The sequence below is a fragment of the Micrasema longulum genome, unplaced genomic scaffold (genome assembly GCF_059751315.1).
Source record: "Micrasema longulum isolate JH-2025_06_02 unplaced genomic scaffold, ASM5975131v1 h1tg000287l, whole genome shotgun sequence".
In the NCBI taxonomy this organism is placed as follows: Eukaryota; Metazoa; Arthropoda; class Insecta; order Trichoptera; family Brachycentridae; genus Micrasema; species Micrasema longulum.
Window position 1 is genome coordinate 921,738 of NW_028277491.1, and position 22,304 is coordinate 944,041.

Sequence of the window (22,304 nt, forward strand, 5' to 3'; positions counted from 1 at the left end):
ACAGTTAAGAAACCGGTCGGTGGAAAAAAAAAGTGGTTAAAATCAAAGTTGTTTTATTTATTTTATTATAATAATATAGTGTTCAAAAAGTTAGATAAATTAATTTAGTCCTTTTTGTTTGCCTTCCGACTTTTATGATGTATAAAACTTATTAAAAATCTATAAATATTACAAAAAATAACCTTTGTACTGCACATAAAATCTTGCTGCTCAATTTTGGTCAGGGCTCCTTATTGAATAAAATGTCAAGCAAGTGTTAATTGAATGTTTACAATTAGAATTAGTCTTTTAAAACCAGTTTTGGGAATTAAGATGGGGACATGGTGAGCTGAAACATTCACATCATTGCATGGTGAGAAGCTAGTGATACTTGTTACCATGGAGGAGTTTTTCACAGAAAAGGTAAAAAAAATATCTACTAGTATAATATTATTATGCTTTTATGAAAATGAGCATTAAACCATTTTTGTTGTTGTTTGGTCATTGATATGAACAATATCTTATCCAATTTATGAGATTTCCTACAGAACCTGCTCTTAGAAGGATGGTATAGGTAACGCAACTTAAGTTGAGGTGAAGTACTCGTACAAATACCCATTTAACATGTATCTTCTAAATCCACTCAACACAGTAAAAAAAATAATTTGTATTCAAAATAAATTAATTAGCAGCTACTTAGGTAAAAATCCTACAAAAGGAAATCGAGTAGAGATTAATCGGCCTCATAGAGTACTTACTGGTTAGTGCGCTTGCATGTTATTACATTAATAAAAATAATTAAAAAATCATTATAATAAAACAAAACTTAATCCTCTATGTTATTTTATGAAATATGCCTAATGCAGCAGTGATTTGTTTTCAGGGATGGTTTTTTAATTTTTGAGGTATTTACATATGTCGGTACCTATTTTAAAGATAGTTAAAAGCTTAGAGTATATATATCTAAGATGTATATACTCTTAAGGTTCTAAGATGTATATACTCTAAGGTTAAAAGTCATAGTAAACAATGCTTTGATATTTGGCGGCATCAGCGCCTTTTCACAATATGCCAAAGCAGTTGAGACATATTTTGGTCACTGGTTTTCTGTCCATCGAAAGTACCCGTCGAGTCACTTCTATAAAACTTAGTTGCGTTAGCTATAGTGTTTTTTTTTCATTTTGTAATTAAACAAACTATTCACAAGTTCAATATTTATTTTTCTTAGAAATGGAATAACAGATTGGTATTGATATCAATACTGGCTGTAGTACTAGCGGTATGGATTTTCTTCAAGTACATCAAATGGAGGCATTGGGTAAACAGGATAAATATTATTCCAGGACCAAAAGGTATACCGATTCTTGGTAATGCATTACAGACACTTCTCGATGATGCAGGTAAACACAATTTCAAAAATAGAATATTACACCTGACACCTGTTTTACACGGGGGATAAATATATATGTTCCATACAATACCATGTAAATATAGTTAACTAAAAAAATAATGGTGGATAGGTTTGTGTATGAAAATTAATTCAGGAAATTAAAGGCGGTTTCTCAGAATGTCCATACATGCAGTGCACTACCAAGTAAAAATATGTAATATAAAGAAACAGGGATTCATTGCAACATTATTTAAATGTGTATATTTATTTAACATTTGCGCCGAAAGATCTAACGAGATCTACTTTATCGGATGACCTTCCCATTTTGTCATCTCATGCATGCGCTAATCTTCACCGTGCATATTTTGTTTTGCACAAGTTCTAACCACAAATTAGTATAAAAATACCAGATCTGGTGAAACCGTCGCTTAAGCGAGATAGACTATGCCTCGTGGCGATAAATCATAATATTCTAGGAGAGGATAATAATTTTATATTCTCACATTAAACACAATCCATGCAGTGATAGCGCATGCGAAGAAATGTAGTTCGCTATAATCGCTATAACGTCACTTTGAACATCAGTACTGACAGAATATTGCTAAGATTTTGTGTGATTTTTTATTTAGTTACATATTACGAAAATCCAAATATGAATACATTATATGTATATGTATAGTTGGATTATATTTTGTGTAGCGCTTTTTTTTTGAAAATCACCTATTGAGTTCTGTACAATAAATATCCCAACATGTCTCGCAGCTACAGAGTGCATCGACGGTTGGGATTCTAGTTACTTGTTTCCAAAATCAATTTTGATTAGGTGGGAGCTAGATTACAGTCCGTCTTGCAGCTACAGAGCGCATGGACTGTGAGAAATCTACTTTTCCACACTAATTTTTTAATTGACTGTGAACAAAAAAAATTCGTTTCCTAAAATAGGAGCTAGATTGAAGCATTTCCTGCAGTTACAGAGCGTATGGAAAAAAACATTCGGATCTTGTAAAACGGCAGCTCGGTGTACAATCAATCAATATGCAAAATCCTTTTGAATTTTAAACTGAAGATGTGAAAATACTCTAGACTCTAGACGATCATAATAGTTAATTATGAAAGTATTTGATTCAATTCTAAATATTAAAGATTTTAAAACTTTATGTTGCACCGATTCAATCCCTCGATTGAACGCGAATAGAGGAAAATGTCAAAAATGACCACTTTTATCTACTTTATATTAATAAAATAAAACAATATAGGTATGTAGAGTGAAAGCCAACAAACAAGAATATTTTATAGTCCCTGGACTGGTACCTGAAGCGTGAGACTGATCATATTACCTTTATGTAGCAAAAATGATCAAGATACGCTGCGATTTGTGTACCTATGCAGTGCCCTATGCACCATTCGGCGCGGGAAGGGAATGATGATGATGATGAAAGCAAACACTATCTTGTTGAACAGAAAATTTTCATTTGCATGACCTTTACTATTTTGTATTACTTTTGCTGCACATTTTAAAATTGAATAAATAAACGGACACAACTTATGTTAACATCTAATACAAAGGAACAATATGAACATTTTTGGTGTTATCATTTTTAAAAAATGTTGTGCCTAAATTAAACAATCGTATTTTATTTGTTTTTATGTTTTTGTACTACGACCTACGATGGTGATAAAGGGATTTGCATGCTATCTAATTACTGTCCTGACAGAAATAAGTGGTAGACATCGAAAAGTCGATAAGTGGTTATTTTCAAATATAAACTAACATTTATTTAAATGTTTGACCATAAATTGATGCTTTAGTCAATAATATAATGTATTGCGTTATTATTTACAGAAATGTTTATTAACCTAAAAGAAATTGTGCGAAGATATGGCCCAATATTCAGGTTTTGGTTTGGTCCTGTTGCCACCATTAACATAAATAAAGCGGAATATGTTGAGGTTTGCACATATGTTTTCTTTATTACTTAAATGCCACGAGTCTTAATTTTCTTTTACTGTATTTTACAAACAACATTTTAGACTGTTCTCGGATCAACCAAGCACATTGAAAAGTCGTTTGGTTATCAATTCTTTCACCCTTGGATCGGGCAGGGAATTCTAACTTCTTCTGGTAAGTACCTACCTACATTATTAAAAGACAAAATCTTCTGTTTTATACTGAAAACGCGTCAACAAACTATTTTAAACAATTTACAATACCTAGAATATGGGACTAATATAACAATATATTTACCGAGGCTGATATTTTTTGTGACAATAAATTTGGGTCAAAAATTATAGAAATTTTGAGAGAAGCAGATATTTAACTTTATTATTATTAATATATATATATGTTTTCATTTCGTTTCTTTTCAATTTATTATATTGAACATAATTTAAATTATTGTATTAAGTGTAAACAATTTTGTCGGTGTGTGCATGAGTTTCTTACACTAATATACAAAGAAACTGGCAATATATGTGTACATACTGTTTGTTTACCTAATAAAATAAATAAATAAATAAATAATTATAAAAATAATAGTAATTTACTCTAGTCAAAATGCTAAATGGTGAAGAGCCAATTTACACAGAGAATATGATTCACGCAGTACCGTGTAAAAAAGTACAAGTATTAGAAAAATAAAAATCGTGGATAGGTTTCCTTGTAAAAAAATAATTACGGGATTGATTTTTTTTTCCAATATTTATTGTATCTCAATTTCCTTCGGCCTAATAAAGCTCAGCCGAAATCAAGTGAGGGTTATCACTAGAGCCCTTTCAGGGCACTGCAGATTAAACAAACACCTTGCTAGAATGAACCTTTCCGAAACTTCTAGATGTAGGTTCTGCAGTGCAGATGAGGAAATACCTATACACATTCTATGTAAATGTAATGCTTTACATCATAAAAAGAGCCTCATTCTCGGGAGACCACTGATTGAACCAGAGGATATTAAAGAGCTCGCCCCCTACCTAATAGCCCGATTCTTTACGGATCTGGGCTTGGAGAAGGATATTTAGCAATGTAAACTCTCGCCTTCCAGACAGTAGCCAGGCTCTTTATAGACCTGATCTTGGAGGGGGAGATTTGGCAAAATTTAAACTCTCGTCGTCCACACAGTAGCCAGGCTTTTTAAAGACCTGGGCTTAGAGAGCGAGAACTATTCACGGAGACCCGTCACAATATATCTTCACAGGTCGCAGTGACGTCAGGAGCTTGAATAGCACTGACCCCCCCCTCTAAGAAAAGGAATAAGTAGCTCAATTTATTTTTGAAAAATAACTTGACCAAATACTTGTGAAAATTCGTAACAAAGATTATTCACTATCAGCCTTCTTCCAAGTCGGTCTCTCAATGCTGAGGATTGTGATCACCATGAACACTTCTGATTAGTCTGTCCTCGGCCCGACGAACTGACTCATCAAATTTTAGCCACGTAGCCACCTTTACTTGGTCAGTCCATCTGTATGGGATTCTACCCCGCCTTCTTTTACCTTCAACTCGGCCAGACATTATTGCCTTTTCTAGATTGTCTGGCTCACGTCTAAGCAATATGTCCAAAGAAAGACAGTATCCTTCTCAAACGCACCACTGACAGACGAGTTGTAATATGGAGCTCTTCCAGTTTCGATGCATTTGTCCACACCACATCTCGAATGCATCGATCCTCTTCCTCTCGTAGGCACGCATTGTCCACGTTTCAGCCCCATGTAGGAAAACGGAGAATACCAGGGCTTCCATCAACCGCTTTTTTGTGTTTATTGAAATACCTCGATCTCGCCAAATTTTCTCCAAACGGTTCATTGCTTCTTTAGGCATTTTAATCCTGCGATCAATCTCAGGTTTGCAACTGCCGTTGTTGGAGATAAACGAGCCGAGTACCACCATCACTTTACTCTTGCGTAAACCTCTCTGCGCTTAGTAATGAAAAGAGCGATGCAAGAAATTCCAAAAACGAATAATATAATTTATTATATTACTATAACGCATTGTTGACTATTAAAGGCCGCGCTTCAAAATTAATTTACACGCAGTGATGTTACATCGAGCTACAGGATATTTTTACGTTCAGACTTTTGAAAAAAAGAAAAACATTGAGACACACCGTTAAATAATTCATTTTCCATAATTTACAAAGATTGCAATATAATTTAGGCCTGTATAGTAAAATAGCTTAAAAATAATAAATACGCCAGTCATATAACTAGCGTTCACTCCTACTTACTGCCAATAGGGAAATATCACAAACTATGAAATGGATTTAGAATAATTAATGTTTTCATTCATCGATGTAAAAAATAAATTTTTAAATTTTGCTTAATTTTTTTTCAGTTTTAATAAAAAATATATCAAAATTATTTAAATATTATATTGAATATAGATTCCGACATTCATATTTTTTAAAAATTTCATTTAAATAAACGGCACTTGAAGTGCCTTTTACATATTAGTTACAAATACAATAATAAAAATACATGTAAGTAGAATAGAGAAAATACCACTTACTACGAATAGGTACTGATAAAAATATATGAAATGGATTTAGAATAATTAATTGTATTTTTAAAATCAAAATGGATGCTGTGAAGAAATATTTTCAGACATAAATGTGAAAAAGAAATTTAATAAAAATATTTTGCTAGAAAAATTCGACTTGTTTGGCCCTGGTTGTTGTAACGTTAAGATTCGTGATAATTTCAATGTACGAATCGTAACGTATTAGGGGCGTGGCCAATGAAATGACCGTTTCTGCGGGAATTCAAAATTACAAATTTAAAAATATTTTTTATGCTTATCAGCCTCGTGGTGTAATGGTCAGCGCGTTTGCCTACCATGCAAGAGGTCTCAGGTTCGATTCCCGACACGGTTGAAATGAAATATTTATTTAAAAGGGTGTTTTCACACTAGAATATTTCATAGTCCCTGAAGCGTAAAACTGATCACCTTACCTTCATGTAACAAAATTGATTGAGATATGTTATAATTAGTTATAATTAGCATTTTTAAAATTATTTTACAGTATTTCATAGATCTTTATTACTTTAAAAATGTAAAAAAGCGATATTTTCCTGTTGCCAACTGATTGGGCGAATTTCTTCTTTTGTTTTTGTATCTTTCACACAAACACTGGCCACAGAACAGCGTCTCTGTTTTCCTTGTTAAAAGATATATTCTCGTTCTCGAAAGCGCACAGAAATTTTACAGTAAAACAGATTTATTGTGATATTGGCATAACTTGCATTCGTATAATTATTTATAGCATGGTAAGGATAAATATTTTTTGTATTAAAATCCAGAATATTTTTACAAATTTCACTTTCCAAATCCGATGAGAAAATGTCAATTTGAAGATTGCAAAAAAAACAACTTCACCATTTAAATAAAAAAGATAAATATATCAAGTCTTGTATCCTATGTAGACTTGTGTTACACCGCAGCCACACAAGAGTCAAATTAATGTTTTTTTTTGTAGCATGTTATTTCGAAACCGCGTAAAAAAAAACTGTCTAAAAATAGGTTACCTACAGTGTATTCTTTATCTGCCTGGACACAAATATTGCACCGATTTGCATACGTAGGTATTAAAAGCATATTTATAAATCTCCACTAAAAACGGAAAATTAGTTATTGATGTCAAAAAAAACCTTTGTAACTAAATAATAGCGTAATTCAAAACTGTCTCTAAATCTTGCAAAAAGAGATTTCATTTATACTACTTGATACTGCAAACTAAGCATTCTCCGTTAAGTTAGTGAAGCATAATTAGAAATCTCTCAATTTTTTTTTCAAAGTTTTTCGCAAATATCTCAATAACTCCTTCAATGGAGATTTTTAAGTTTGCTTCTAATAAAATTAAAATAAATTTATTTACATATTTACAGGAGAAAAATGGTTTACGAGTCGTAAAATGTTGACTCCTACGTTCCATTTCAAAATTCTGGAAGACTTCAATATTATCTTCGATGCCAAAGCGCGAATTTTAGTCGAAAAATTGAAAGCTCATTGTGGAACAGGAAAACCTTTTAATATCTACCCTTATATAACTGGAGCAGCCTTAGATATCATTTGTCGTAAGTAGCATCAAAATTATTTTATGTGGATACCTATTAAAAAAATATTTGAATAAGTTAGGAGTCTCCAACAACAAAGCATTGTAGGCTATTAGGAAGTTCAGTCGTCTTTTGGTATTTTTTAATAGACTATCAAACTAACCCAAAAATGTTTAAACAATATTTTTCGTCACAAGTTCTCTTCGGTAATTTCTGCGGATTGGTGAATTGGCTTTCCGCAAAGTGGAAATCTATCACAACACTCTTACCATTGGTTGATCCAAAAGAACTAGTGACGTCGTTCAAAGTAGATTTTTTTCATACATTTTCGAGAAACTTCTGCATACAATAAAATGCTATAATTTTTACCGCGCGTTAGAAACATTTTTTATATACAATTTAAAATTGCTATTAAGAAATGGATAGTGGAGGTGGGTTGCGCACGAATCGATGAGTGGATCAAGTCAAATAGGTAAAGTGTGTACTGTTTATGAAATTTGTTCTATTGGTCTATATAAATTGGTACTGTTTTTTATGATTATTTCAGTTTTTTATTGTTTATTATGTTAATGATAATTAGGTTAATTGGATTAATTACGTTTTTTTTATTGTTATTATTATGTTAACTTTGTTAAATAGCTAATCTTAGGCATGTTTCACATTTTGTAAAATGTTTCCCCCGGCACGGGACACCCCACCCCAGTGAGGGAACATTATTCTGTTTAAAAAAAGAATACAAACAAGGTAAGAGTATAAATAAATAAATTTCCCATAGCACTGAACATCCTCAATGTTTGGACTGTCTAAGTACTGTGCGCGAACTTTGTTTTTTTTTTCATGTAAAATTCACTCTGTTTTTCTTTCTTAACGATGTGTTTATTTTTTGTTTGGTTTCTTAATTTCAATAAATTTCTTTCCGAAATAAAAAGAATTAAACATATATAATAATTCAATGCCGAACTTAACAACCATGTGAAACCCACTCCATCCTAACTTTTATGCTGTATAATTTATTGGTATATTATGCTGGTATTACTACTTTTTTGATTATACAAAAATAACTTAAATTTTGATTAACGTAAATAAATTATGCACTAATAAACATTTCGTTTCGAAGTATTTCAAAAAGTTTTTATGATGTTGTAAAGTTTGAGGATAAATAATGAATAATGTTTATCGAGTTTATTTTAAGTTGGTTTGTCTTGTATTTTTTCAAGTTCTAGGGGAAGGTATATTTATTTTGTTTTAGAATCGGCTATGGGAATAAACATCAAAGCTCAAGATGAAAACCCCGTAGAATATGTGGAGTCGATTTACAAGTGAGATAAAACTATATTTTTCTTATTTGTTTATTGGCATATACTACTCGTATACCTTTAGGTATATATTATATGCCAATAAACCTTTAGGCATAGAATTAAGAATAGTCCAGAAGGAGCGTAGAATCATATTTGAACACATCGGACTGTGTCCAAAAGCACCCCAATTTGTCACACTTTCGCCGAGTGCATTTGTGAAGACGCCGCGTAATGTTGCCAGATTGCGAAAAATATAATCATAACACAAATGTAAGATAATTATACGAAAAAGGGAATTTATTAATATCTCTAAAATTTTATTGTACACTCGGAGACATTGATTAACACAACACAGTATTTAATAAGAGTAATTTAATTAATAAACATTGGACTTAAAAAAAAACAATATTTGTTTTCATAAATCGGATATTTTTATGTCATGTTAAATAAAATTTTATGTTTTAAAGATGATGTCGGTCAAATGTCCTCCGCGGCGTTGTTTAATCCGAGAGCTCAAATTTTCATTAGTTCTCTCATTAGATGAGCAAAGTGGCGTAAAATAATTGACTACCCTAGCAACACCAAAAAATGTCCATTTTGTTTTCTTTACAGATGGAAAAATTATTCAATTTTTAAGTCATGCATTTGCTACTTACATATAAAATGTGATCCCATCTTGTTTCTTTAAGATTCCAGTAGTATTTCTACTCTTTAAAACGACACAACACGTCATAGTTGAATTCAAATCAGAAGTTGCGTACTGTGCGACGTCTACAAAGAAAAGAATGGGTCAAAACGCAAAACTACTCCTCTGAGAGTAGTTTAGTCGCCTTCTGTTTGATGCGCGTATGCGGTTTCTGGAATATTCTTAATTCTATGCCTTTGGGTTTTTCAAAATGTTTGAATTTACTGATTACCATATTGATGAGTCATACATTTGTTTTTTTATTGTTATTATTATTATTGTTGTGTTTCTGATCCTATAAAATAAAATATCATATTTGTGATAGTGATGTCTGTGTCAACTAATTGCTGGTCCTAACTTAACACAGGACTTTTAGTCCCATGTAGTTGGTCTCAAATAATGTGTAATTTTATGCTTTAACCTTTATGTAAATAAATAAAAAATTGAATTATCTAGTTGTTTTTTTCAAATTTGATTTTAAATTCATTTATGTCTTTTGTTTTCTTAATTTTATTATTTTCTGCCAATGTATGTATGTATTGGTATGTATATTTCAATACGTAAATATTGTAAAACGTGTGCCTTTTTCAGAGTATCCGAATTGATATCAACTCGGTCAAGACGACCCTGGCTGTTTTTAGATGCTATATACTATCTCACTGCGGATGGCAGGCAATTGAAAAAAAGTCTAAAGGTCTTACATGATTTCACATACAAGGTTATCTCTGATCGAAGAGCATTCAGAAGAGCTTACCCTGCAAAAAATGTCGAGAAATCAATAGCAGATGACACATTCAGAATTGGTATACAAAAATCTTATTTTTTTAAAAGGAAAAACAAAATGTGCTAATAAAAATACGTATTTCTGATAAGTAATAACGAAACTCTTCAAGAACTAGAACACACGACGTACCCGAGACATTGACAACAACACTATCCCATAAAAAGGCCGAAACAAAAGCAGGGCCTTTAAAAATACCACACAATGGACTTAAAAATTTAAATGACATTCCCGAAATTTTAATTATTCTTAATTGGAAACAAATTTAAAATCGAAATAAAAAAGCGCACAATGATGCTAACCACATTTTATTTCATCTAATATGTACTTAACAAAACGATTTTAAAATGATGAAACTTTAGAGCATTGTTTCTTGAATATTATTTATTAGTTAACTAATTTACAATTAATTGAAGTTGAGCGCGCTTTCGATAGTGTCACCCTAATATTTTTTTAGCATATTTTTTATGATTTTCTTTTAGTCAAATCTTGATTTTTTTTATTGAGAACTTATTAATTATTAATCGGCAAAAAGTTAAGTCAAATGAGTATAGTTTAAATTGACGCGCTCTAGTCAAAAATGTCTTTTTTTTGCATGAAAAACAGAAAATAAAACAACCCATTTCGCCCATTTAATAAAAACGTAACAATTTTTTATCTCTTTTTTTAAACGTATCTATTTAAGTCTAATTGGCCAGTGAATATAAGAAATGTTTTATTACGATGAACAAAAATATGAATACAAAATCAATAAATGCAATAAATATGAATTGTAAAAACAGAAAAAAATCCACACATCACCCTTGAATTTTTCGTTGTTAGCTTTATTGAAATGAATAATTTAACATTTTTTTACAATTTTAAAGTAATAAGAGTCTAGGAAATACTGTCGTGAAAAAAAATTTTTTTTTACTAATTATTATAATAAAATATACTTATAAAACGGCCGCGTTTTTATTGTGACATATTTAAAAAAAATCTTTTTTAAATTTATGTTTAAAAACATTTCTCCACAATATCCATATTGATTTTGAAAATACAATTAACTTTTATAAATCCATTTCCTAAATTTTTATCGGTATTCGTAGTATGCGATATTTCCTCGTTGACGGCCTCCGTGGAAATTAACCAATGTAATTTGGCCTCTTGGCCTGTTGTAGTGTAAAACAATGTCCAAAAAGTGCCTACATGGTGCTGTAGAAATACTGAAAACAGAACTAGTTTTGTTGAATTATATTTACCATTCATTTTGCTTTTTTTATCAACCTCAGAACCTTATTTATCTTGTCATTTATTTCGATTGTATTTTTGAATAGGAAAAAAATCACATGTGGCCTTCCTAGACATGCTCCTGGATGCCCAAGATAGTGGATTGAATATCACAGAAGCTTCAATAAGAGAAGAAGTAGATACCTTCATGATAGCGGTAAAGTACAAACATTTTTGCTTATTTTTTTTCCAATTTTACTAAAAAACATATCAAAATTATGTAAATATTATATTGAATATAGATTCCGACATCCATATTTTTATTTTATTTCATTGAAATAAACGGCACTTGGAGTGCCTTTTACATATTAGTAGCAAATACAATAATAAAAATACACGTAAGTAGAATAGGGAAAATACCACATACTACGAATACTGATAAAAATATATGAAATGGATTTAGAATAAGTAATTGTATTTTCAAAATCAAAATGGATGTTGTGAAGAAATGTTTTCATACATAAATGTGAAAAATATATTTAATAAAAATACGTTGCTAGAAAAATTCGACGTCTTTGGCCTCGGTTGTTGTGACGTCAAGATTCGTGACATTATTCTAAACAAATTTCAATGGCCAGGAACGAATAAACATGGATCGTGACGTATTAGGGCGTGGCCAATGGAATGATCGTTTTTGCGGGAATTGAAAATTACAAATTTAAAAGTATTTTTTATGCTACTAATAATTAGCAATATTATTTTTTTACTTGACAGTATTTCATAGACCTTTATTACTTTAAAAATGTAATAAAAAAACGTAATATTTCCCTACTATAAGTAAAATAAAGCATTTAAAACAAATGCATGCTCAATAGTTATGTATTTATTTAACACTTTATATTCATACAAGGGCAGGCATATTGCCTTAAGGCAATTTCTTCCTACCTACCCAAACCGTTCAGTTTGAGAAAATTACAAGTACATGGACATATTTAATCTACATATACAAATTAAAAAGTCTAAAAAAGATAAACAGTATGAAAATTATATTAACAGTTATAAAAATATTGATATATTACAATTATCAGTAGATTTTATTTAACTTCATTTTATTTCATAATATATTTTAGATTGGTATACCCACGCACAGGCCATGCCTATGTGGGTTTTCTTCGTTTCAATAAACAAAGTAAAATATGTAATAAGAGATGTACTGAAATGTAAACAAAAAAAATGTAAATAAAACTCTCACAGTATACACACATATCACATTCATACACAGTTTGACAAAAAAAATACACGGAATTTTAAATATTCTATTTTTATTCCTCAATATTAATAGTGTTCCCTTTAAAGTAATCTTCATCGGATTTAATAAACTTAGCCAGCGTTTTTTCAATACTCGAAACATTTCTGGAACACACATTTAAATATGGCCTTCAATTCTGTCAGCCATTTTATCTCTTCTATGGCCGCGAAACATCTTCCTTTTATAGTCATCTTCATTTTTGGAAATATAAAAAAAGTAGCTGGGGTCCGAGTCTGGCGAAAACGGTGGCTTGTCATATCTGGTCATTTTCACTTTGAAATAATCTTGAAAATTCGTCGAACACACCAAAACGCGTCTTACTAGTTTATCTTTCCCTTCTATGTAGGGCGGATAAATCATACCGAATCAGTACAACATCGTTTGCTAAGAAAAGTAGCATGGATGATTGGCCTCGAGAGAGGAGACTACACTTACGGAGAAATGGAGTCAATGTTCAAAATCTCAAGTCTACAAAAACGTAGAAATAATATTGACTCCATATTTATGTTTAATTTGCTGAATGGCTTAATTAATGTACCATCGTTACTGGAACAAGTGGCATTCAATGATCCGATCCGCCAGTTGCGAAATAATAATGTACTGTTCCTCGATCAACACAGCACAAACTATGGCTTGCATGCACCAATGTCCCGATCGTGTCGTATTGTAAACTCGTGAAAAGATCTGGACTTTTTTTATGTAAGTCTTTATAGATTTAAAAATTCACTAAGATAGACCGGATCTTGTCTTTAGGTAGTAATTTTTTTTTTGTCCTAGCTTTAATTTTATTTAATTGTATTTTATTTTATTAGTGCTTGTATTAATAATACGAAATTATATTTACCATTGTTAGAATGGACGGCATAAGTCCGTCAAATAAATAAATAAATCTGTTAATTACCATATGTATCCAAAATGGCTTAAAATTGAAAGATTAATAAAATTATAAACATGTAAAACAACAAAAGGTAAAACGTCACTGTCCATGATCACTATTTTTGAGAAAACCAAAAACCAGAAGCGAAAAAACTATTTCTAGTAAGTTCAATGTGCACATTGAACTTTAAATGAATAGTATTTTCGCTGCTGGTTGTACCACGCACGAGTTGCAAATTCAGAGAAAAGAAATAGTCTTTTCGCTACTGATTTTGTTGATTTTTCCAAACAAAGTGATCATCTAGAGTGGCGTTTATGCTTTTAACTCCTACAATTACCGAGTGGAAAATTATTGCAAAGAGTTTACTAAAAAATACATTGAGCAACGTTGGTGGTAAGTTTACCAAGTGTACATGATACAATGGCACAGAAAGTAAACGGTACAAAATTGAATAAATGGAGCATTGTTTAATACTGTCACATGTTATATTTTATAATACATTACCTTCAATACCTACATAATAAGGATATATTGAATGAATTTCATTTGTATCTTTGATTATTTGAATGAAAGATGTGAACCCCTTACCGCATTCAGAGCCATATATGGCTTGAAGTATAAAAGTGTTTTTTTCTTTATTCTCAAGACAGCTTGCGTAAGCGTGTTATACCAAGTGATACTTTCGTGTAAGGCTCATAATTTGTAAGGGCATCATGTTCTATTTGGAGCTATCATGTAAGGCTTTAGATAGCCCAATTTATTTTACTCTACAATTTAAATAAAAAAAATATTTTTCCTAGATTATTCAAGTTTCCTAGATTTCCTCTATAATTTTATTTTTTTTAAACCGAAAAAAACCCATTCGGTAAAAGGTAAAAAAATAAATTTTTAATTTGCGCTTATAAGAATTTAAAAAAAAACCGTTATTTATTTTCTTAAACTCAAATCTTAAAACACAAAAAAGTACTAACCAATATCTAGAGTTATTGTATTATTCTGATAGGTCAAATTTTACTAATTAATTTAGGGGCATGACACGAGTGGAGCCTCAATATCATGGACGCTTTATCTTTTAGGATTGTATCAGGATAAACAGGTGAGTGTTTTTGATTTATTATTGTTCTACTACTACTACCATCGCGCCATTTCTCGATAGGGGTATGCAGAGAGAATAGACCGCCACACACGTCTATTCTGGCATACATTCCTAGCATCTTCCTCATTCATACATCTTGTCATACATGACTTTCGGTTCTGTCTGCTTTTGACAAGACCACACTTTAGATTTTGGTTAATCTGATCATGCCACGTCTTCCTTGGTCGTCCTCGTCTCACGTTACCGTTCATTTTCGCCATATATATACTTATTTTACCATTCTTTCGTCTTCCATTTGTTCTATGTGACCAAACCATCTCAGAGACCTTTTCTTAATCTTATTAATTGTACTTGACTCAGATTTACACTCTCGCCTGATTTCATCATTCGTAACCCTGTCATGCATTGATTTCCCACACATTCGTCTAAGAGATCGCATTTCAACCGCGTTCACTCGGCTTTCAACCTTCATCTGCCAGTTCCATGTTTCACTTCCAAACATAAGTGTTGGGACTAAAACTCCGTTGTGCACTGCCTGTTTAGCTTCGATTGACATACGATTACGATTGACATACGATGACATACGATTACATACATACGATTGACATCTCGTATTATTATTAGCAATTACTGTGCTTAGTGCTTCGTTCATTTTGTTGCCCGCATTCGTTATTGCAATTATTGAAATTTTCATTAGTACATAATGTACCCGTAGCGTGCAATGAGACGGGTAATAGTTTCGCGGTGTGGTGGTTTCTCGAACTCAGGATAAGGTCCGAGGATCAAATCCACTCCATACGACTTGCTTCGCATTTTTCAAAATGGTCATTCACAACCAACAGAAAAACATTTGGTTAAATCATAAGAACACAAACATATTTAAAAAAAAAAAAAACTTAAAACCCATGTACAGACAGATCTGTAATAACCAAAAAGCATGGTGTAATTAAAATAAAAGTAAAACTCAATGTTAAGAGAAAAGAAACAAATGTACACACATTATTTCATTTCATTTAATTTAATTTAATTTCATTTATTTATTCAGATATTTAGAACATTACAGAAAAAAGACCCAATTCATTCGTAATACAACAATAGATCACAAATTTCATTAGATAGTTATGTTTTAAAATAATATAGCAAAATGTAAAAAGAAAAATTAAAAGTTAGAAAGTGCTTTCCTAAGGGAAGGCCCACTGTCGTGAAATATGTCGACATCCGAGGCGACGCGATTAAGAAGCAAGATTGCTCTACCAACCGGCATAACCATTGGCAGGTTGGTTCTGCATCTTGGTAAGTAAAACAATCGATGCTGTCTTTGTCGAAGATAGTTATTAATTACGTATAAACTAGATAGAATATTTTTTAATTGTTTTAAAACTGTGTTTGTTAATAAACAAAACTATAAGCAATTATTAACATATTAAAACAGAGATGAAGAATATTTAAGAGAAGGTCATATCGAAGTCTAGGCATCTACAGGGCTTATGACCTATCAATGACTGGTTTAAGTGGCCACTTTACACACTGTGTAACATTCACCATTCTGCCCATATTTGAACATCTATATTCCTTCAATTCTTTCATCTGTTGAGGTTTGTGAAGTTAAAGAGCTGAAACCTTTATTTATGCGGGTGAGATTTATCTAATTGAATTATTTCACCTACATACTAGGCAACGCCTGAAAATGTTATTCTCTTAAATGTTCTTCATCTCTGTTGTAATATGTTAATATAAACAGCTCTCCAGGGAGTTGAATCCAGTCCTTGTCTACAAAAATTCGGACAAACTCAAAATATTGTTTATGAGTAATTATTTTTTATAACAACAATTAAACATGGAATTAACTACATACTGGAAAAAAAATCCTGTAAAAGTATAAGATGATATTATATTGGATGTGTATTTTATAGATTGTGTTCGTTCTTTCCAAATTAAAAAATGAGCCTCAAAAGTAAAACGAGATAGTTAAGAACCTCTGTACTTCTAGTAACTTGATTCGGTGTTTTAAATTTAATAAGATTTAGGAGTTCACAATAATCGAGCTCTGAATTTGGTTTGAAATAATATTAGTTTTTATTACATTTAGGATTTGGTATTCGAAGAAATTGATGCAGTATTTAAGGGAGAAGACAGACCTCTGACGATGGCTGATTCTGTGGAAATGAAGTATTTAGAAAGGACTATATCCGTCTGCTGCTATTATTGGAAGGAATTTATCTGAAGATGTCAAAATGGGTAAGTTTATCAAGGAATCCATAAATGATTAGAAAAGGAAATGAATACTGTTTAATTTTTATTTAAAACTCGTGTATTTACATACAAAATACACGAGAAAAACTGTTTTCTCGTGCCGCGAGAGCAGTTTAGAATACCACCCCTCTCTGGTATCGCCTAGTGTCAAAATGCTGTTATGTTAAATATTGAGTTCCATTTCAAACAGATCAGTGTACGTATTCCTATTCGGGAAGTTATCTACAAAGTAAAATTAAGTTTTCTGTATGAAAAATAGAATATGTTTACAACTTTTTTTTCTAAACATGTTTAATTACCGGTTACCGACGAAGACACATTGCATTTTCATACAAATATACACACTTTCATACATAAATATTGATATTAGTTTATACCGTCTCAGTATATACCCATGTAGATAGCCGTTCATAATCGCGGCCCAGGGGGGCATACTGAGACGGTATATTTAACTTCTGTACTCTCTCTATTAACCTCGGTATGTCGACTCGTCATCTCGAGTCAAATGATCGAATTCAACCAATAAACGACGCCAAAAATTTACTCTACGTTCCTTACTTAATTAAAAATAGATTTAAAAAAGGTGAAACAAATTTGTTGTTATTTTTAATGAGTAGATATTTGTACCGTGGCGTACGTAGCTCCTTGGTACATGTCGATGAGCCTACCCAAAACATGAAAACAGAGCGTCGGTAGTGTATGTGTAATCACTCGGGAGAATTTATCTTCAACTATGACGGCAAAATGAAGGTATGATGTCCTTTACTTCCGATTATAATCGCAGCGCAGATCGTACAAATCCATACGGTACGGTAAATCTACCAAGGGTGGATTGATTTTTTTGTATTATTTTTTAGTTTTTATTTGATTTATTTATTTTGTGGCAGGCACACGCACTACTACATTATTTTCTTTTTGCAGGATTTTTGACTGATTTCTGCAACTAAATAAATAAAAATCAAAGTTCTATTTTATTAGTCGGATTCGTACGATCGCGACCAGTGTGAATTATTATAATCATCTTGTAATGCTATTAATTAATTATATTATTAATATTAAAGACAGATAAATTATATTTTTCAGAAAAAGTATTATCATAAATGGAAGCAACCATAAATGGTCTCAACATTTGATGAGTATTTTTAATTTTTTCGACATAGGATTAAAATGTAATAATGAGCAAGATTGCAGTTCCATGGCAGTATCGTGGACTCATGGATCAGAGATTCGAGACTCGAACTCTACTCTAGCACAAATTAATTCCTATTCCAGTCAAGATTATTTTAGGCCATTTGAATATAACTTCTAAATTGAAATATTTGGATAAATATAAAAACGCAAATGCTTCATTTTTTCAGTTACCCAATTATTTTTTTGAAATATTATACATTTATCTTGTTACTTTGAATAGGCATATATTGGATTTTTTTTAGATGATCCCGTGTAGATATTTAGGGTAAACTATGTATCGTGTAGAAAATTATGTGTTCAAGTACTAGTAGTTTGTACCGTGTCGTAGTCGGTACTAGGCGGCACATTCACCGTCATTTTGCTGTTAATGATATTTGGTGCCCAAACCATGTGAAGTTGATCTAAGTCGTCTGTTTTTTGCGTTATTTGGTATTTCTTTTACCTCTTGTTATGGGTGAACTGCAGTTTCTGTGTTTAAGCGAGAGTTTGAAGGCGGGTTCACCTCAAAAATACCATACATATTTATAGAAATGACTATGTACCTATTTATCTTTATGTTAAAAAAAATATTTGTTTAACCAGGAGACTATAAGGTTCCTGCCGGTGTTGGGGTCTTGATACAAATACACGCCCTACATGAGGACCCTCGTTATTTCCCCAATCCAGAAGTATTTGATCCTGATAGATTTTTACCAGAAAATACAAAAGGAAGGCATCCTTATGCTTATATTCCATTTTCAGCAGGACCCCGAAATTGCCTAGGTATTATCCATTATTTACTAATTTTAAGATTTATGTATTGGTAGAAATATTTTACTGGTGTAGTGATCAGCGCGTTTGCCTACCATGCAAGAGGTCTTGGGTTCGATTCCCGTCATAGTTGACATATAATATTGATTTAAATTAGAGTTTTAGACAATAATATTTCATAGTCCCTTGATTGGCACCTAAAGCGTAAGACTGATCATCTTACCTTCATGTAACAAAAAATATTAAGATCCGCTGTGATTAGTGTACCAGTTAAGTGCCCTGTGCACCATTAGGTGCGGAAAGGAAATTATGATGATGACAAATATTTTCCATCATTATTTTCGTTTTCTTTGTATGTAAATCAAATACATTATATTTATACTTAAAGCATTAATTTTGCTGTCAAAAATTTAACTAATGTTAGTATATAACCACTTGCCGACTTTCTAATGTCTACCGGTTTTAAAATGTACTCGTCCCTGCGTCAGGACTCTAACCATAATATATATGTATGTAGTTGCCATGGCGCACAACCGTGAAACTGGCGTAATGAATTTGATTCCCGCTAGTAGCAAGAAAAAAATCTTTTTTTTTTCCAAGAAATTGGTTTGGGTGTTGTTGTGTATTTTTCATAATTTCCTTCCATATCCTCTCTTTCTCATCTGTTGACAAGCTTCTTATAGAAGTTTAGCGGGTTATTCCCTAAAAAAAAGATTCATCTTTGCGTATTATTTATATCACATAGTAAAGATGAATTTCACCCACATCAAAAAAGGTTTCAGCTCTCTAACTTCACAAAAGTCAACAGTTGGAAGAGTTAAGGTAGTACGGATGTTAAAGCGTAGCCAGTTTAATGTTACACAGTGTGTAAAGTGGCCACAAACCAGTCAATGGCAGGTCATTAGCCATGTAAATGCCTAGACTTCCATATTCCCTTTTTAAAAATATTTTACCTGTCTGTCCCAATAAATTTTAATAATAAAAGCTATTTGCCTACGTTTTGTAACAAATTTTATTATAAAAACAATTCATAACAATGCTACTATCTAAGGTTAGAAAAAAGTAATTTTATATGTGGGTGTTTTAATATATTACCTACTATTATTTTTATTTTTGCACCGCAACAGTCACAATTCAGTTTAGAAGAGTGCCTAGAATCGGCGTTTATAATTCAAGTAGACTACAGGAGGGTTGTCTTTCAAGTTTTGCATATAGAGCTGGAATAAAACAGTCGATAGCTTTTAAAGACTTTATTGTTTTTAGAAGTATTCTCCACGAAGATTAATACATTTTTGCATGCGCTCGAACTAACTCTGGAAGCGGTTATTCCACTCGTTTGTTGGTACAGTTGAAATCGTGTTTTTGGCGACTGAACCTTTGACCACGCAGTCCGTTCTTGATTTTCGGAAAGGTACAAAAATTGTCGAACCTTAGGTCAGAAATGTACAGAGGATGGTTTAGCAATTTGACGTTTTGTTTCTCTAAAAAAATATATTGTCATAGGAGCTGTATGCGAACTTGCATTATCTAGGTAGAGGATGATTCGTAGCTGAAGGTTGGTTTTTCGAAGCTTACAGATGACTTCCGGCAAACAAATGGTTGTGTATCAATCGGCAGCAACAATTCTTTAATATTGCAGATAAATTGTTGCTTTTGAGACAAATGTCGTGACCGTCTTTTTGGGCACACTACGAGAACGGATGACTTTTGTCGGGTTTTCTTCACCCTGGAACACCCAAACAGATGATTGGCGTTTATTTTCGGGTTTATATGAGTAAATCCAGGATTCATCACAAACGGTGATGCAATTCAAATTTTTCGAATTTCCTGTGTTAAAGCGGCCTAGACACCAATTGACCCTACCTTATTTCTGTTTTTCGTTAATAGATGGGGTATCCAATAAGAAACGAATTTTGTTAGGCACAATTCTAAATGCAATTTTTTAAAATTGAGGTCGTTGAAATTCCCAATAACGCCCAAATCTCGTGATATGTCACATGTCGATCTCCCCCGATGAGTTTGGGCACAGCAAGGGCGTTTTCCTGGGTGACTGCCGCTTTTGGTGCACCTGTCCTTGGATCGTCGCTAAGACTCATCCGTCCACGTTTGAATTCGCCACATCAATGAGAAATTGTCGATTGATGTGGCGCTTTATTGCCGAAAACAAAAACCAACTCTAATACTATTTTTCTAACAACGTATTCCATGTAATTTTATCAGTATTCGTAGTATGTGATATTACCCTATTAAAAAAATAAATTCGTATACAAACAGATGGGGCATTTTATTTTTTATTTCACTTTAACAGCGTTTACTTCTTAAGAAATATAGTATAGCATTAATATTTTTTTATTTTTTTTAGTTTGAGTTATATCGAAAGATAATTAAATAAATATATGGAAATCTGATAAAAAATTCAATATTATGAAAATCTTACAAAATGATAGAACAAAAATAATCTAATTCAGTGGTGAATTATAGCACAGAACATCCGAGTTTGAGAAAAGTCACATTTAATCTAATAAGATGATGTAGAAATGTATTTTTTCATACAAAACAATGTGGATCACAAAATTATATTTCTTATTATTATTCCAAAAACGTATTAAGATAAATCAATAAACTAGCTAAAGCCCGTTGATAAATTAAAGCTTTTTTATGAGTGATATTAAAATGTTCAGCGAACAGGGAAAAAAAATATGTAGGTTTTATTCGCTTTTTTTTTTAAGGTGACTTTTGAAAAATAAGTAAGAGACCATTTGCAGACTGTGGTACAGTATCAATAAAATTGTTTACAAATACTTAAATAACGAATATAAAACGTTTAAAAGTGTCTGCGCCAGACTTTTTAACAATAAAATTATAATAGCTACCGCCACATTTTTTTACATCCGGTTTGGCGGTAAAAAATAAATTATGTCCAATTCTCTTTAACCGAAATTGCCAAAAGTAGTTTAAAATGTTCCTGTATCAGGTTTAACGGTAGGTCATAACACCTTTAGGGCTCGGGGTAATGCTGTTTTATTGTTGTTTTAGGTCAGAGGTTTGCAATGCTGGAGCAAAAGGTTATTCTGGCGAATATTCTGAGGAAATACAAGATCAAATCAGTTGACAGAAGAGAAGATCTTATTCTGACGTGTGATATTATTCTCAGGCCATCCCACGGCGTTAACGTTATACTCGAAGAAAGGACACCCAATTGTTAAAAATATATATATTTTTAACCTTTTACTAGTCTTTTTCTATTTTTTGTTTATTTTAGTGGCAATCAATTCGATCTAAGTTCCGAATCAAGACCATACATTTGTATTGGCTTTATTGAAAATTGGTATGAACATGCAATAAAAGAGGAACAAACAATTACAGCAAAGAAAAAGACAGTAAATGATAGAGCAGATTGTTTTGAGATGAAAGTAATTGACAATATCATGCCTAAAAAAA

The 22,304-nt window shown here is 31.8% G+C and overlaps 1 protein-coding gene across 1 annotated transcript; it reads left to right on the forward strand.

Moving 5' to 3' along the window:
* The first annotated feature begins 355 nt into the window (after window positions 1-355).
* Window positions 356-22,092, forward strand: LOC148282832 (cytochrome P450 4C1-like). The gene is given in 13 exon segments (XM_088224479.1): window positions 356-402; window positions 1,208-1,379; window positions 3,213-3,319; window positions 3,401-3,491; window positions 7,247-7,435; window positions 8,664-8,733; window positions 9,989-10,200; window positions 11,495-11,604; window positions 14,601-14,669; window positions 16,759-16,850; window positions 16,852-16,907; window positions 18,696-18,875; window positions 21,900-22,092. Coding segments are annotated over 13 exon segments (1,542 nt in total). The 5' UTR covers window positions 356-378; the 3' UTR covers window positions 22,070-22,092.
* The last annotated feature ends 212 nt before the right edge of the window (window positions 22,093-22,304 follow it).